Raw genomic sequence first — 15857 nt, forward strand, 5'->3', positions numbered from 1 at the left:
CTGGTGAAGCTCAATGACACATAACTTAGTTTTCCACAAGAGTAGTTAATTCCTTTTTGTATAGTGTTACAATGGAAACTAATAGGTGTATTCAATTTCTAATTGTTAATTTATTTGTAAAAAGAAAATTAATACTTTTGAAAAGAGAGACATGTTGCCAAAGCATCCAGACAAACTCAGAATGCAAATTTCAAATAATCACAACAACCTTTGCTGCAGGAGAAAACAGTGTTGATTGGTTGGCAAGTCAACACCAATTGTTTGAGGTATTACCATGGTCGAGGCATTACCACGGAGAAAACAAGAGCAACCATAGGCTCTCCAAGCTCCCGCAAAGTTCAAAAAAGACACACGGCTTGAACATATTCCTTCCGTTTGCAGAGAACATGTCCTTGTGCATGAATTTCTAGCAAGCATAATAGCCATGTTAAAAGCGCAAGTGATGATCTTAATTGGTTGTTAGCTGGTATGTTTGTTAGAGTAAAAGTCTTAAAATGTGAAATCTTGCCTCTTAGTTTATTTCAGTCATTAAGAAATTAATCATTTTCAAAATAAATTATCAGTCTGTATGGGGATCTTAAGATAGCTTACATCTTCAACTATATTTTGAAGTATACCTCCTGTACTGTCCTTCCTGATTACACAGCTTATATGATTAACTTATTTTTGGACCTTCTACAACAGAGAAACAACATATTGGAGGTATGTGTAACTTTTACATGACTTCAAAGGAAAGTTGGGCAGGATGTACAATAGATGATGGTCAGTTTTGCCTCTTCAATGCTATCACTGGAAGTTGAAAATTACCTCCATTGTGCCTGAAATAAAAGGTACCTGCCCATGAAGTCAGACACAAATCAATGTCCCTGTCTCTACCAGGTCATCATGGCTGATGAAGTTTTGAGCAGAGGTCAAACAGTTCCGCACAAGGAACAAAGGAAACCTGTTGATAACATAATCCCAGGTTGTACCCATGCACAGTTTAGTAGCCGTTTTCAGCAAATTGCAAGGGATACCTTCTATACAGTAAGGAGAAATATGCCTTCTGAATAAATAATCGCATCCTCAACAATCTAAATTATGAAATTATGGGAAGGAAATAAAATGGGGTTAGGGTGGAAAAGCGAGCAACACATCCTCAAAGACATATAAGTATTACTGTTGGCCTCTTCACATTCATACAGTCTATTTAAAAAAAACAAATCTTCAAAGTCAATTTTGTAGTTTTCTTTCTTTGATAAGGCATAAAAGGGGAAAAGTTTCAATTAGGTTTCAATGGCTTTAATAAAAACAAGTGTAGTTTGAAAAGAATACTGTAGAATGGCCCAGTCCAAAGATAGGAAGCATAAATGTACATCAAGCTTAAAGCTCTGCAAACTTTGAGCATGCAACTTCATATCTGCACCATCACTAAAATTGCTTTTTTGTGTCTCTGTAACTTAATCCAGCGTTGCTCATCTCAGCTCAGCTGTTGCCGAAACTGCATTCATGACTTTATCATGTCTAGGCTTGATGATTCCAATGCACGCCTGGCAATACTTCCAGACTCTACCCTATACAAACTAGAATAATCCAACACTCTGTTGCCCATGTCTTAATTCACAGCAGGTCCTGTTCCTCTAACATCTCCATGCTTGCTGACCTATATTGCTTCTTGGTCAAGCATAACAGCTTAATTTTAAAATTCTTATCCTGGTCTTCAAATCTTACCATTATCTCACTTCTCCATATCTCTGTAATCTTCTCTAGCTCCATATCCTCTGAGATATCTGCATTCCTCTAATTCTGGCGTCTTGTGCATCCTCAACTTTAATCGTTCCACTATTGGCGGCTGTGCCTTCAGTTGCCCAGGCCCAGCTCTAGGATTCCTTCCCCACCTCTCTACCTCACTTTCCTCCTTTAAGACAATCCTTAAAACTTACTTCTTTAACCAAAGTTTTGGTCATCTGACCAATACCTCCTTATGTGGCTCAGTTTCATATTTTGTTTTATGACATTCCTGTGAAGCATCTTGGGACATTCTGTTAAGTTAAAGGTGCTATATAGATATAAGTTGTTGTTGATGCATTATTTGTTAACTATTCTAGTCCATGGAAAATAATGATGCAATAATGACAGGATCAAATCACATCTGCTGTTACTCCATACTTGTCACTTCCACAACAGCATACAGATGGAAAGTTTTAGTAACTAATTCAGCTGCCTGTTTCTGATATATTTTGATTATTTGAAGTTGGACATTTAATGATCAGTTATCCAGTAATGTGGAACCATAACGTTTAGATATCAAGTAATATAACTACACGACACCAGATTAGTTCCAAGGTGACGTTTTCATGTAAATAAGCCCTATTATAAGAACATAAGAAATAGGAGCAGGAGTAGGCCATCTAGCCCCTCGAGCCTGCCCCGCCATTCAATAAGATCATGGCTGATCTGTCGTGGCTCAGTTCCACATTCCCGCCCTCTCCCCATAACCCTTAATCCCCTTGCCTATCAAAAACCTATCAACCCGCATCTTAAAAATATTTAGCGAGGCAGCCTCCACCACTTCCACAGGCAGAGAATTCCAGAGATTCACCACCCTTTGAGTGAAGAAGTTCCTCCTCAACTCCGTTCTAAATCGCCCCCCCTTTATCTTGAGGCTGTGCCCTCTAGTCCTACTGTCCTTTCTGAGCGGGAAGAGCCTCTGCACCTCTATCCTATCCATCCCATTCATCATCTTATATGTCTCAATGAGATCTCCCCTCATTCTTCTAAACTCTAACGAGTACAAGCCTAGTTTATTCAGCCTCTCCTCATAGTTCAACCCCCTCAACTCCGGAATCAGCCTAGTAAACCTCCTCTGCACTCCCTCCAAGGCCAAAATATCCTTGCGTATTATGTAAAGAAAATCCCAACCTGCTGCACAATGTGCGCTTTATCATTTTCCAGACTGCTTAACCCTATAGAATTGCTACAAAAGTGTGGAATCAGTAACACCACCAATGAATTTTGGGGCAGTAGTGTACTACAGACAGATGCATTGGCTGAGGCCTGTGATAGATGGTTAAATAGTAATTGAAGAATTAAAGGTTGGAAGAAATACATTTTTCCCTTCGTTTACGCTTTGAATTTGATCCCACATCTGAGAAAGCTCAAGTGTTCTCACCAACTATGTTATGCAATCGCATTAAAATATTTTAATATGCAAGTTATTTTCAACACTGACAGTGTTGATCCCTCCTTCACCCCTGACAATGTCCACCCCAGTGTCTCATGAGCAACAGTGTTTTCCCACTTCCCTCACATCTGACAGTGTTCTCATCCCTCACTCTATGAAAATTCTCAACCCCAAACATCCCAGCAAGGCCCCCACCCAAGTCTGCATGGCTCTGGCCCACAATCCAAAGATGTGCAGGTAAGGTGGACTGGCCATGCTAAACTGCCCCTTAGTGTCCCAAGATGCGTAGGTTATATTGATTAGCCATGGGAAATATATGGATTTACGGGATAGGGTGGTGGAGGGGGCTTGGGTACGCAGACTCGATGGGTCGAATGGCCTCTTCTGCACTGCAGGGATTCTATGACGATTCAATTAAAATGAATGAATAAACAAAATGTAAACACAATGTTTAAAAAGAATAATTTCCCCAGGTGAGTAACTTTTAACCAACAAAAAGGTAGGAATAATGTCCATGAGAAAAGATAACTTTTATAAGCACATGAAACATGTAATCTATAGAAAGTAAAAAAACACAGCACAGAAAAAGCTTTACCTTCCAGCAGCCAACAGGTCAAAATCATTTTGCTTCCAGCCAAACTGCAATGAAACATAAACTCAGGATATTACCAAAATTAATGAACTTGGAAACAAAGCAAAAAGAAAGAAGATAATAGATGGAAATGAAAGAAAATGAGAGAAAACTTGCTGACTGTGCTTTGAATACAGCACATTTTGGCAAACAAATTCAAAAAACAAAATACCACATAAGTTATATAAAGGCTCAAGATAATAACATGCAACTTTAAAAAAAGCAGATAACAGAGGGGCACAAAAATGTACATATGGAGCTAAGCATGTAGTGTACAACAATTGGCTCCAACTCTTGATAAAAAATGCTTCCAATTTTTGTCATGTATTTCTTGCCTGAGAGGTCAAACAGAATATACTGATAAAACAGTTCATGGAAGGGTATTATGCAGCTTTAAAAAAATTAAAGCCAACAAGATTTATTTTCATTTAGCAGACGCAAAAAGTAAAGTACTGACAATCTAAACTAAAGCCTAAAAATGCTAGAAAATGACGAGTCAATTGATGTCTCAATGAGAGTAATAGTTTTGTTACTTTTCACCAAAATATCTAATGAAAAGTCACTTACAAAATAATACTATTTTTTCCCCGGATGCTGACTGAATTGCATTTTCTTATTGTTGTCACCCATTTATTTTTTCATTCATTAAAATTTGCCGGCAAAGTTATATTTGCAGGATGTTTGTAATTAAATTTGTCACCAAAGCTGGGAGGGAAAAGACTAGTCACCAAACCTTACCTATCCTTAGGACAATGGAACCCAGAATTCTGTCACTGAATACCATCAAGTGAAACCTTCAACTTCGATGCTAGTGTTAAAACTGGGATTCCAGATCAAAAATCAGGACAAAAATTAGGCAAGTTGGCCAAACAAATAACTTCCAGTTGTATAACCCTGAGGTCGAAGGTACTCTTATCCTAACTGATAGATAAACTGGGTCTTGATTGCTGGTTATTAATTTGAAATATTAAGCCTGCATAAGGAGCTCTTCACATTAAAATCTTCCCATGTTTGTCACCAGTTATATATTATTTCTTCCTGTTACCCATTTAGGTACAGTATCTCAAAGACAGTAAATTGGGATTTTGGGTCACTGCTGATTTTGGAATTTGCTGGTTCTCAGGTCGGCAAGGGTCAAGGGCAGCTTGAACCACATGGAGCACAGGAAAAGACCGGAATAAAAACCTGATAACTTGTCCGGCGAGCAACTGCACCAATGCTGCACCTAGCCCAACAAGCTGGTGAGTTATTTCACTCATTTCAATAAGAATTGAAATTCATGCATGGCTTATAATAATGTCCAGATTTCAAACATTTCTTGTTTCTGGATGTTCCTTATCATCCCTATGATCAAGCTACATTTGTCAGAAGGGGGATCAAATATTTCAATATAGTTATTGCAATTGAAAAGTTGAACCAAATACACTATTTCTTGATGTTAAATCCTACTTGATTTAATAATCGTCATGTAGGATCCTGATTTTAAGTGCCACTTCATAAGTACAAGACTACACTTAAGTCATTGGATGAATAAGAACTTGCTAGCTGGTTATTGACTTGCATTGTGCAGCAAAACATTTACTCATATAGTTGAGGTTCCAGGACATGGAGCGTACTTTTTGAATATTTGATAAAAATGGTGAAAAATGTTCTTTATATTTTTGAAAAAGCAAATATTTCACTGCTCACAAATTTTAAGTTTCTTGACTGGGGAGTAGCTTGCTTTTCATTATTAGTTATTATAGATCATTTTGGTACCATTTCCACTTTAAAAAATACAGCCACTTTAAAACAAGACCAAAAACTTAAAAAGGTTCTTTCTATTTTCTCCCTTCTGAAGGCACTCATTTACTTTGGCACATGGTCTCATGCTTGCCAATTGTCTTCACCCAATCCACGTGAGCCTAACCATGGGGAGGAAGTCATTTTCTCATTTAATATCCACACAATCACCTTTTGCAACAAGATTCACTTGTTGGTGATCAGGACTAGGAATTATGTATGATGTCTCCCCCTTACTTGCTCCCGTGCATTATCAGCATTCATCATTTTAGAATATAATTACCTTAGTATATCAGCCTGGGCTTGGAGGAGCTGTGATCACGAGCAGTGATGTGAGGAGTAAAAGAGGGGATTTTTAGGAAAGGGGAAGAGATGGAAAGAGAGGAAGAGACATTACAACCGCGGGACAGGACGGTGGGGGTTGGGGGGTGGTCTGCCTGCATATGTGGAAAAACAGTTGTTGTTGTTGTTCGTCCATTGTCATCAATGAGGACCTCAACACCACTAGTCATTTTGAGGCTGGTTGCGGTGTGTCCAAAGATGACTGATCAGGCCAATTCGGGCATGGAATGTCCTGACACATGTTGGACCCACGCATTGTAGTTGTTGCACTGGTGGCTCTGGACTTGCGCAGCTCACACTTAAGTTGTGCTTCAACAATACACCTTGCTTCATGAGCTTCACAGCCTTTGTGGATGAGGCAGCGCCAGGTAGAGTGGTTTTGTGCGAGCGTTTCCCAGGTGGTCGCGTCAATGTCAAGCGACTTCAGGGAGGCCTTGAGTGTGTCGTTGAAACGTTTCTTCTGCCCTCCATGCGAGCGTCTTCCAGCAAAGAGTTCCCCAAAAATGAGCTGCTTGGGTATGTGCTCGTCTGACATACGGATGACATGACCTGCCCACTGGGTCTGCACTCTCATCAGCAGTGTGAGGACTGATGGTAGACTTGCTCTAGCGAGAACTTCAGTGTCTGGTACTTTGTCTTGCCATCTGATGCATAATATTCTGCAAAGACAAGTCATGTAGAAATAATTGAGCTATCTTGCCTTCGATACACAGTCCACGTTTCACAAGCACACAGGAGGGTAGTGAGTACCATGGTACTGTAGACCTTCAGTTTTGTTGCTGGGCTGATTCCTCGACATTCTCATACAGTGGAGCGCGGTCTACCGAAAGCAGAACTTGCCTTTGCTATTTTGCAGTTAACTTCTGTATCAATGGTCACTGCTTGGGAGACAGCGCTGCCAAGTGAACTGGTCCACTGCCTGTAGTTTCTGCCCTTTGATTGTGATAATGTGTTCTGTGTGCAGTGCATGAGGAGCAGGCTGGTGCATGACTTCGGTCTTTTTAATGTTGATGGTGAGTCCAAAGTTGTCACAGCTGTGGAAAATTTGTCCATACTGACCTGCATCTCTGGCTCTGAGCCAGCATACAGGGCACAGTCATCGGCAAAGAGGAAATCTCTCAGAACAGTCTCCTTCACTTTGGTAATAGCTTGAAGTCTCAGGCTGAAGAGCTTCCCATCCACTCTGTACTTGAGGCTGATTCCAGCAACACTGTCCTGGAAGGTATCATTCATCATGCTGAACAGTGTGGGTGTGAGCACACAGCCCTGTTTGACGCCACTGGTGACTGGCGATGCCTCAAAGAATTCTCTGCCATCCAGTGCTCTGGTCAAAATGCCATCATGGAACTGGCTTACCATCTGAATGAATTTGGGGGGGCAGCTGAACTTTGGCATGATCCTCCACAGGCCTTGTTGGCTTACTGTGTCGAAGGCTTTCGCAAGGTCAACAAAGGTTGTGTAGAGCTTGTAATTCTGCTCCTGACATTTCTCCTGAAGTTGGCATGCAGCAAAAATGTGGAAAAACAATACTTACAACATGAAAATGAATTCCATGTTAATAGCTTTTCAGCTATGAAGGGATCCTGACCAAAACCTTCATTGATTCAATCTGTTGAATTTTCCCATCCTTCAGCTTGCAGATTCAGCATTGGGCAGAGGGCATGAGTATTCATTGGTGGTCCCAATATCGGTTTTACACTAGCATAAATTTCCTGCAGAATCTTCTGTTGGTGCCTGCCATAGCGGATTGGGAAACATGCTGGAGGCTAGTGTAAAACTGATTCACATCCCACTAATGTAAATTAAAGCAGAAAATCTAAATTTATCTGTAACGTTCCTCCTTCATGACAAATTTGTAACGCAAGAGACATTGTAGTTATTTTCTGAGTAAAAACTCCAATTTTAGAACTGTAACAAAGAAAATTCAAGCCTTACTGATATAAAGAATGCAATTTGAATTTCTGTTGTTCAGCCCTATATTTAGAATTCAATACAATAAGCAATAACCTTAGATACCTTTGCCTAACAAGAATATATCTACCTCCACCTTAAAAATATTAAATGACCAAACATCTTCTGCCTTCTCAGGCAGCATTCCAAAGTCACATAACCCTCTGAGTGAAAAAAAACTCTCATCTCTACCCTGAAAGGGCAATAAATGCCTCCTAGATCTGGACTTGCTCACAGGAGGAAACGTTCTTTCAACATCCAGCTTGTCAATGCCATTCAGGATCATATATACTTCAGTCAAGTTACCCCCTCTCTTCTAAACTCGAGTGGAAACAAGCACAGCCTTTTCAACATATCCACATAAGACAACTCACTCATTCCAGATATCAATCTAGTAAGTCTCCTCCGAACTGCTTCCAACAGGATGAAATAAAATTTAAAAAGGTGTTTGGAGATTGAGGTTTTCTGAGTTCTGTGCCAGGTGTTTCAATGTGCTGCCCAGACTGTTTCAGTTTGTTGTGTCTTTTCATCACATTTAATTTGAAGAGCTTTGCAGCTCCAAGAGAGTTCCACAGCCGCTGTCCACCTTGAGAGAGCCTATTAGAAGTGCCAGCCCACACCCTCCCTTTTCTTGGTGTCCCTCCTCTTGCTGCCAAACTCGACAGTGATGAGCCTTTCTTAGCAAGCATTTTACACCTAACTAGCCAACCAGCATCAAATCATGTTCCGGGGCAGAGCACGACCCAGAAGCGCATTTCGTATCTGTTCCTGGGCATGCCGAGTGTGAGCATCCAGTGGGGGCAAAGTTCAGGCCATTATGTTTAAAAGAGTTACCAGCTTTCTAAAAAGTCTTTCCTTGTCTGGTGAAACTTGGAAATTCTGATCAGTTTTGAACAAAGAGGAGGGAAATAAAATTACAAATTGAAGCACTGAACGCAAACTGCAAGCAAGTGGCCTTCATTATTGAAGTAATTTCCACATCCCATACAGGCTATTAGAACAAGTAGATGAAAAATGTCTCATATATTAAATTTAAACAATTGCTGGTTTCATTTTTTTTAGAGGAAAATAGCTACAACTGAGGGTAAATAGCAACCATGACCAGAATCAGGGGGAGAATAGCAATTAGGTATATTGTTACGAAAGCCACACATTTTGTTTTTCAACTAGTCAAAAAAATACGGTTGGCAGGAAGCAATACTGGTATTTACAGCTGATGCCTTAAGGCTCCTGCTTCTTCGAAGGCTTCTGTTTCTTTGATCTGTCATTCTATCCCCAGTACTGAAGCTTCCTGTATGGATTGAGTAAAAGATCCAATCAACATTTTTTTCTGCAAGTGCAGTGGTTGCATTTCATTGCAAAGATTTGTATGCCATTAGCAATCCTTACAGGTCCAAAATTTTGATCCACTTATTAGTTAAGGAAACTGTGCACTGTACTGACAGCCACACTGAGTAGATAGCTGGGAAAAAATATTCATCGTTGCAAACTACCAGCTTATCTTTAAAACCAAGAAAACAAACAGGAGCCAGACAGAAGATTATGCTTGCTTCAGGTAGGAACTAATTAGAACTGGTTGTAGGGGACAGCTAGTGAAGGAAGGGGAAGGACCAGAATGAAATGAATATAGGACAACAGGGACACTTGTGAAATACGAATCAGTCATTAGCCAAAATTAGTACTCAAGGAAAAAAAAAGTTGTGTTTTATTCACAGCTTTCACAACCTCACAATGTCCCAAAGATCTTTACAACCAGTGAAGTATTTTTTGAAGTGTAATCACTGTCGTAACACATGAAACACAGAAGTTGGTGCAGATTCAATGGGCCAAATGGCCTCATTCTGCACTGCAGTGATTCTATGGTTATAAGTCAATTGCGCATAGCAAGCTCCTACAAACAGCAATGTGATAATGACCATCCATTTCAGTGATGCAGGCCAGAATGTGCCAAGAGTATAACAGCAGGGTGCTTATGCCAGAATTGAATAAAATACTAGTTAGACCATAGCTGGTGTACTACATAAAGTGCTGGTCACCACATTATAAGAAGGAAATGAATAGACAAGAGAGGACACAGGGGAAATTTACAAATATGTTGCCAGGACTGAAAAATTTTAACAGTGAGGAAAGATTGGATAGGCTTGAATTGTTTTCTGTCAGACAGAAGCTCAGCTTTAATTGAGGTTTAGAAAATCATGAGAAACCCAGATAAGCTTTCCTATCCTCTCTATTCCTCTTAGCAGAAAGGTCAATCATCAGGAAGCATAGATTTTATTGAAATTAATAGAAGGATTCGAGGGGAATTGAGAATTTTTCTTTCACCCAGGGTAATGGTGGATTGGAATTCACTGCCTGAAAGGGCAATAGAAGCAGAACTCCTCATTACATTTAAAATATACTTGGATTTTAAATTTTAAATGCCGTAACCTATAGAGCTATTGGCCAAGGAATGGAAAGTGGGATTAGGCTAGAGAGCTAGTTCTTGGCTGCCACAGGCATGATGGGCTGAATAGTCTTCTGTGCTAAAGTTAAAGTCTATTTATTAGTCACATTTATTGACGGGGTAACCAAGAGGGTAGATGAGGGCAGTGCAGTTGATGTTGTCTACATGGACTTTAACAAGGCCTTTGACAAGGTACCACATGGTAGGTTGTTGCATAAGGTTAAAACTCACAGAATCCAGGGCGAGGTATCTAATTGGATACAAAATTGGCTTCAGAGGATGGTTGTAGAGGGTTGTTTTTCAAACTGGAGACCTGTGACCAGCGGTGTGCCTCAGGGATCAGTGCTGAGTCCATTGTTATTTGTCATTTATATTAATGACTTGGATGAGAATATAGGAGGCATGGTTAATATGTTTGCAGATGACACCAAAATTGGTGATGTAGTGGACAGTGAAGAAAGTTATCTCCAATTGCAATGGGATCTTGATCAATTGGGCCAGTGGACTGACAAATGACAGCTGGAGTTTAATTTAGACAATGCGTGGTAATGCATTTTGGTAGTTTGAACCAGGGCAGGACTTGCTCAGTCAATGATTGGGCACTAGGGAAAGTTACAGAGCAAAGAGATCTAGGGGTACATGTTCATAGCTCCTTGAAAGTGGAATCACAGGTTGATAGAGTGGTGAAGAGGGCATTCAGCATGCTTGGTTTTATCGGTCAGAACATTGAATACAGGAGTTAGAACGTCTTGTTGAAGTTGTACAAGACATTGGTAAGACCACAGTTGGAATACTGTGTGCAATTCTGGTCACCCTATTATAGAAAGGATATTATTAAACTAGAAAGAGTGCAGAAAAGATTTACTAAGATGCTACCGGGGCTTGGTGGATTGAGTTATAAGGAGAGGCTGGATAGATTAGGACTTTTTTCTCTGCAGCGTAGGAGGCTGAGAGGTGATCTTACAGAGGTCTATAAAATAATGAGGGGCACAGATCAGCTAGATAATCAATACCTTTTCCCAAAGGTAGGGGAGTCTAAAACTAGACGGCATAGTTTTAAGGTGAGAGGGGAGAGATACAAAAGTGTCCAGAGGGGCAATTTTTTCACACAGAGGGTGGTGAGTGTCTGGAACAAGCTGCCAGAGGTAGAAGCAGGTACAATTTTGTCTTTTTAAAAGCATTTAGACAGTTACATGGGTAAGATAGGTATAGAGGGATATGGGCCAAATGTGGGCAATTGGGACTAACTTAGGGGTTTTAAAAAAAAAAGGGCAGCATGGACAAGTTGGCCAAAGGACCTGTTTCCACGCTGTAAACCTCTATGACCGCTATGACAAGTAAGGCTTACATTAACACTGCAATTAAGCCACAGTGAAACACCTCCAGTCACCACAGTCCAGTGCCTGTTCAGGTCAATGCACCTAACCAGCACATCTTTCAGACTGTGGGGTGAAATTGGAGCACACTGAGGAAATCCACGCAGACACGGGGAGAATGTCCAAATTGCACACAGACAATGACCCAAGCCAGAACTGAACCCAGGTCCTTAGCACCGTGAGGCAGCAGTGCTAACCACTACGCTACTGTGCTGCCCAGCACATTGGGGAAAATTTCCTTATTTTTCTTTGCATTGCGCCTTGGGATCTTTTATATCCAACAGAGAGGGCAGATGGGGCTTTGGTTCGGCAGTTCATCTGAAAGTTGGCACCTCTACTAGAGCAGTAATCCCTCAGTACTGCACTGGAAAATCAGCCTACTTTATTCCTATTCAAGTCTTTGGAGTGGGCATTGAATCCACAATTTTCAGACTCAAGAAATGAGTGAACTACCACTCTACACAACATTCAACCTAAATATCATTACAGATGACTAAAACATCCTGTCACGGTTAAGATATTCACTGTTAGGATAATTGGTTATTATAAACCTGCAAAAAGTGCAAATCTTTCCCATCCCCCAACAAGATACATTTTCTGAAAATGGTCCATTGGTTGGGAATGTTCTTCCTTCTTCAATTTTCCTCGTCTCCTTTCCTGAAGTCTGCCTCATAAATCCATGGGCAGTGGAGCTTTTTGCTACCTCAGTCACGTATTAGGGTAAAATCGTGATTATTAATGGGACATTCAACTGTGGGGGCATCACAACCAAATCTCTTCCTGCTCCCACCTAATGCCTATATGTTATATTGGGTAGCAATCGTTAATTGTATCAGAAGCATGAACTCTGTTAGGTTTCTATTCCCCTCGCATTAGAAACTGAATTTAGCTGTGATATGCTAACGACTGTCAAAGACCAGTAAAATAGTGAACCAGTAATTCATGCATTAGTACAAGAAAGAAAAAAAACTTGCATTTATATAGTGCCTTTCTCATTCTTGGGGTGTTCCAAAGCACTTAACAGCCAATTAAGTATTTTTGAAATGTAGTCACTGAATGTTGGAAACTCAGAAGCCAATATGCACACAGCAATGTCCCACAGACCTCACAAAGTGATGGATGAATATTGGCCAATATTGGAGATCTCCCTTGCTCTTTTTCAAACAGTACCATGAAATCTTTTAGATGTAGCTGAATTTGGTTTAGACCATAAAACTTAGGAGCAGAATTAGGCCACTTGACCATCGAGTCTGCTCCACCATTTAATCATGGCTGATATTTTTCTCATCCCCATTCTCCTGTCTTTTCCCGATAACCCCTGATCTCCTTATTAAGATAGATAGAACCTATCTATCTCTGCCTTAGACACTCAATGACCTGGCCTCCACAGCCTTCCACGGCAAAGAGTTCCACATATTCACCACTCTCTGGCTGAAGAAATTCCTCCTCATCTCTGTTTTAAAGGATCATCCCTTTAGCCTGAGGTTGTGCCTTCTGGTTCTAGTTTTCCCACCAGTGGAAACACCCTCTCCACATCCAATCTATCTAGGCCTCACAGTATCCTGTAAGTTTCAATAAGATCCCCCCTCATCCTTCTAAACACCAACAAGTACAGACCTAGAGTCCTCAACCAGCCTTCATACAACAAGCTCTTCATTCCAGGAATCATTCTTGTGAACTTCCCAAGGAACCTTTCGAAGGCCAGCATAGCCTTTCTTAGCTAGGGGGCCCAAAACTACTCACAATATTTCAAATGAGGTCTGACCAGAGCCTTAAGCAGCCTCAGAAGTACATCTCTTCTCTTGTATTCTAGCCCTCTCGACATGAATGCTAACATTGCATTTGCCTTCCTAACTGAACTTGCACATTAACCTTAAGAGAATCCTGAACAATGACTCCCAGTCCCTTTGTGTTTCTGATTTCCTGAGCATTTTCTCATTTATAAGAGTCTATGTCTCCATTCCTCCTTTTAAAGTGCATAACCTCACACTTTTCCACACTGTATTCCATCTGCCACTTCTTTGCCCACTCTCCTAACCTGTCCAAGTCCTTCTACAACCCTTCTGCTTCCTGAATACTACCAATCTCTCTACATATCTTTGTATCATCAGCAAACTTAGCAACAGTGCCTTCAGTTCCTTCCTCCAAATCGTTAATGTATATTGTGAAAAGTTGTGGTCCCAGCACTGACCCCTGAAGCACACCACTAGATACCAGCTGCCACCCTGAAAAAGACCCCTTTATTCCCACTCTCTGCCTTCTGCCAGTCAGCCGATTCTCTATCCATGCCAGAATCTTACTTTTAACACCATGGGCTCTTAACTAATTTAACAGTCTCCTATGCGGCACCTTATCAAAGGCCTTCTGATAATCTAAATAAATCACGTCCTCTGATTCTCCTTTATCTAACTTCCTTGTTACCTCCTCTTTGAGTTCAAAGAACAGATTTGTCAGACATGACCTCCCCTTGACAAAGCCATGCTGTCTCACTCCTACTTTATCATGCACTTCCAAGTACTCTGCGATTTTATCTTCAATAATAATTTATTAAGGTTTAATGTCTCATCCAAAAGATGGCACCTCTGACAGCATAGCTCATTCTCAATATTGCACAGAAACATCAACTTGCACCTCATGCTCAAGTCTTTAGTGTGGGACGTGAACCTTTCATAATCATAACTTAAAGTGCAGTGAAACTGGAGATTTGTTTGCACTAACAATTTATTTATGCAATGTTTAGTCACCTATAAAAAACTTAAGTCATTATGAATTTTTCTACACTAGTGTAACTTACTTATATACTATGGTATAGTGTGCTGCTCTTTTTTGCTTATGTCAACCATTCATTCAACAGGAATTGCCCATTTCAACTATTACAGTATGAGACAATGTACTAAGTGCTGTTCCCATTCTGATTTTTGCTCTGTTTGGATTAGCAGCTAGCACTCCAATTAGCAGTATTCTACTGTGATACGAGATTGCTATTTTTACAACTGTAAATTTGTATGTTTTGCATACATACTAGAAAAAAAGTGGTTAATTTTAAAAGGTACAAAATCTCCATAGTTTTCATGGATTTTTCTTTAACTGTTTTGTTAATTTATTTTACCTTTTATTTCAATTGAGAAATACATTATCTGATATAACCAGTGAAAAGCTGGGAGCCATATTAACATAGAGAGTGCCTTACAGAATGAATGAGAGGTCCCAGAGCAATGCCACTATCGATGCATCTGCCAGTTACGACAATGTCAGCTCCAAGATCCAAAGCCCTGCTGATTGGTCTGGCACTGTGCAAACAGAAATTGAGTAACAGAATAAGTAATTGTGCACAATTTATTCCAATGAGCCAATTTTACCTGAAGAGTTCCAGCTTGATTGTCCACTCGGCATGGTTCTTTACATCACGAGAAAATACTTTATGCCTTTCTTATCTGCTTTGTTTTCTCCTTGTTATACTTGTTCAGATATTTCACCCCACCCTGTTTCCAGACCAGAAAACTAATATTACAGTTCAAGAAAGGGTAGGTGTTGCAGATACCTATTACATTAGATAGGTATATGCAACAGTAATACAATGTGAAATTAAGTGCACTTTTGACACATTGCTGTTGAGAACTAACAGCGACCATCAGTAGCTGTTGGTGCTAAGATTTATGGTCAAAGAATGCTGAATTACAGCTGATATTGATAATATATTAAATCTACAGAATTTTTTTAAAAGTTCACACTAGATTAATGAACATGATTTAAGAAAATGAAGTACCAGATGATTTCTGTGCATTACAATATCTTGAGTGTCACAAATTCCAAAATATTTGTCGGACTGGTTCTGAAATCAAGAGGGCATTTTTATATTCATTCATAAGATGCGAGCATCACTGGCAAGACCAGCTTTTATTGCTCACCCCAACAGCCCTTGAAAAGATGGCGGTGAGCTATCAAAAAGTTCATCATGTCACAAGATGTTCAATCTTTGGCCACCACATCACAAAGCGACAAATGGAACATATACAGAGAACAATATTGATGTCAAATGTAAATGGGATGGCTTGTGAATAAAGATTTAAAAAAATTAAGCTTTATATCTGGAAAGAAGTTGATTAAAGGAGGATACACTGAAGTAGATGAGTACATGAATTTAAAGGTCTTCCCTCCACTATAAATAGT

At 40.0% G+C, this 15857-nt stretch overlaps 1 protein-coding gene across 3 annotated transcripts in view; it reads right to left on the bottom strand.

Moving 5' to 3' along the window:
• Positions 1 to 15857, bottom strand: part of LOC145345015 (uncharacterized) — a 167984-nt gene that overhangs the window by 105574 nt on the left and 46553 nt on the right. For 2 of the 3 annotated variants that reach the window (XR_013887021.1, XM_080192523.1), the window contains exons 6-7: positions 14878 to 14977; positions 3759 to 3802 (exon numbers count right to left, since the gene is read on the bottom strand). The exons of the other annotated variant lie outside the window; for it this stretch is intronic. Coding sequence is in view for 1 of the 2 variants with exons in the window: in XM_080192523.1 (XP_080048649.1) it covers positions 3759 to 3802; positions 14878 to 14977 (144 nt within the window). In the remaining variant the exon portion in view is untranslated. The remainder of the gene's footprint in view (positions 1 to 3758; positions 3803 to 14877; positions 14978 to 15857) is intronic. 3 annotated transcript variants of the gene reach the window in all.

Source organism: Carcharhinus amblyrhynchos, chromosome 1 (genome assembly GCF_965287045.1).
Source record: "Carcharhinus amblyrhynchos chromosome 1, sCarAmb.v2.hapA, whole genome shotgun sequence".
NCBI lineage: Eukaryota > Metazoa > Chordata > Chondrichthyes > Carcharhiniformes > Carcharhinidae > Carcharhinus > Carcharhinus amblyrhynchos.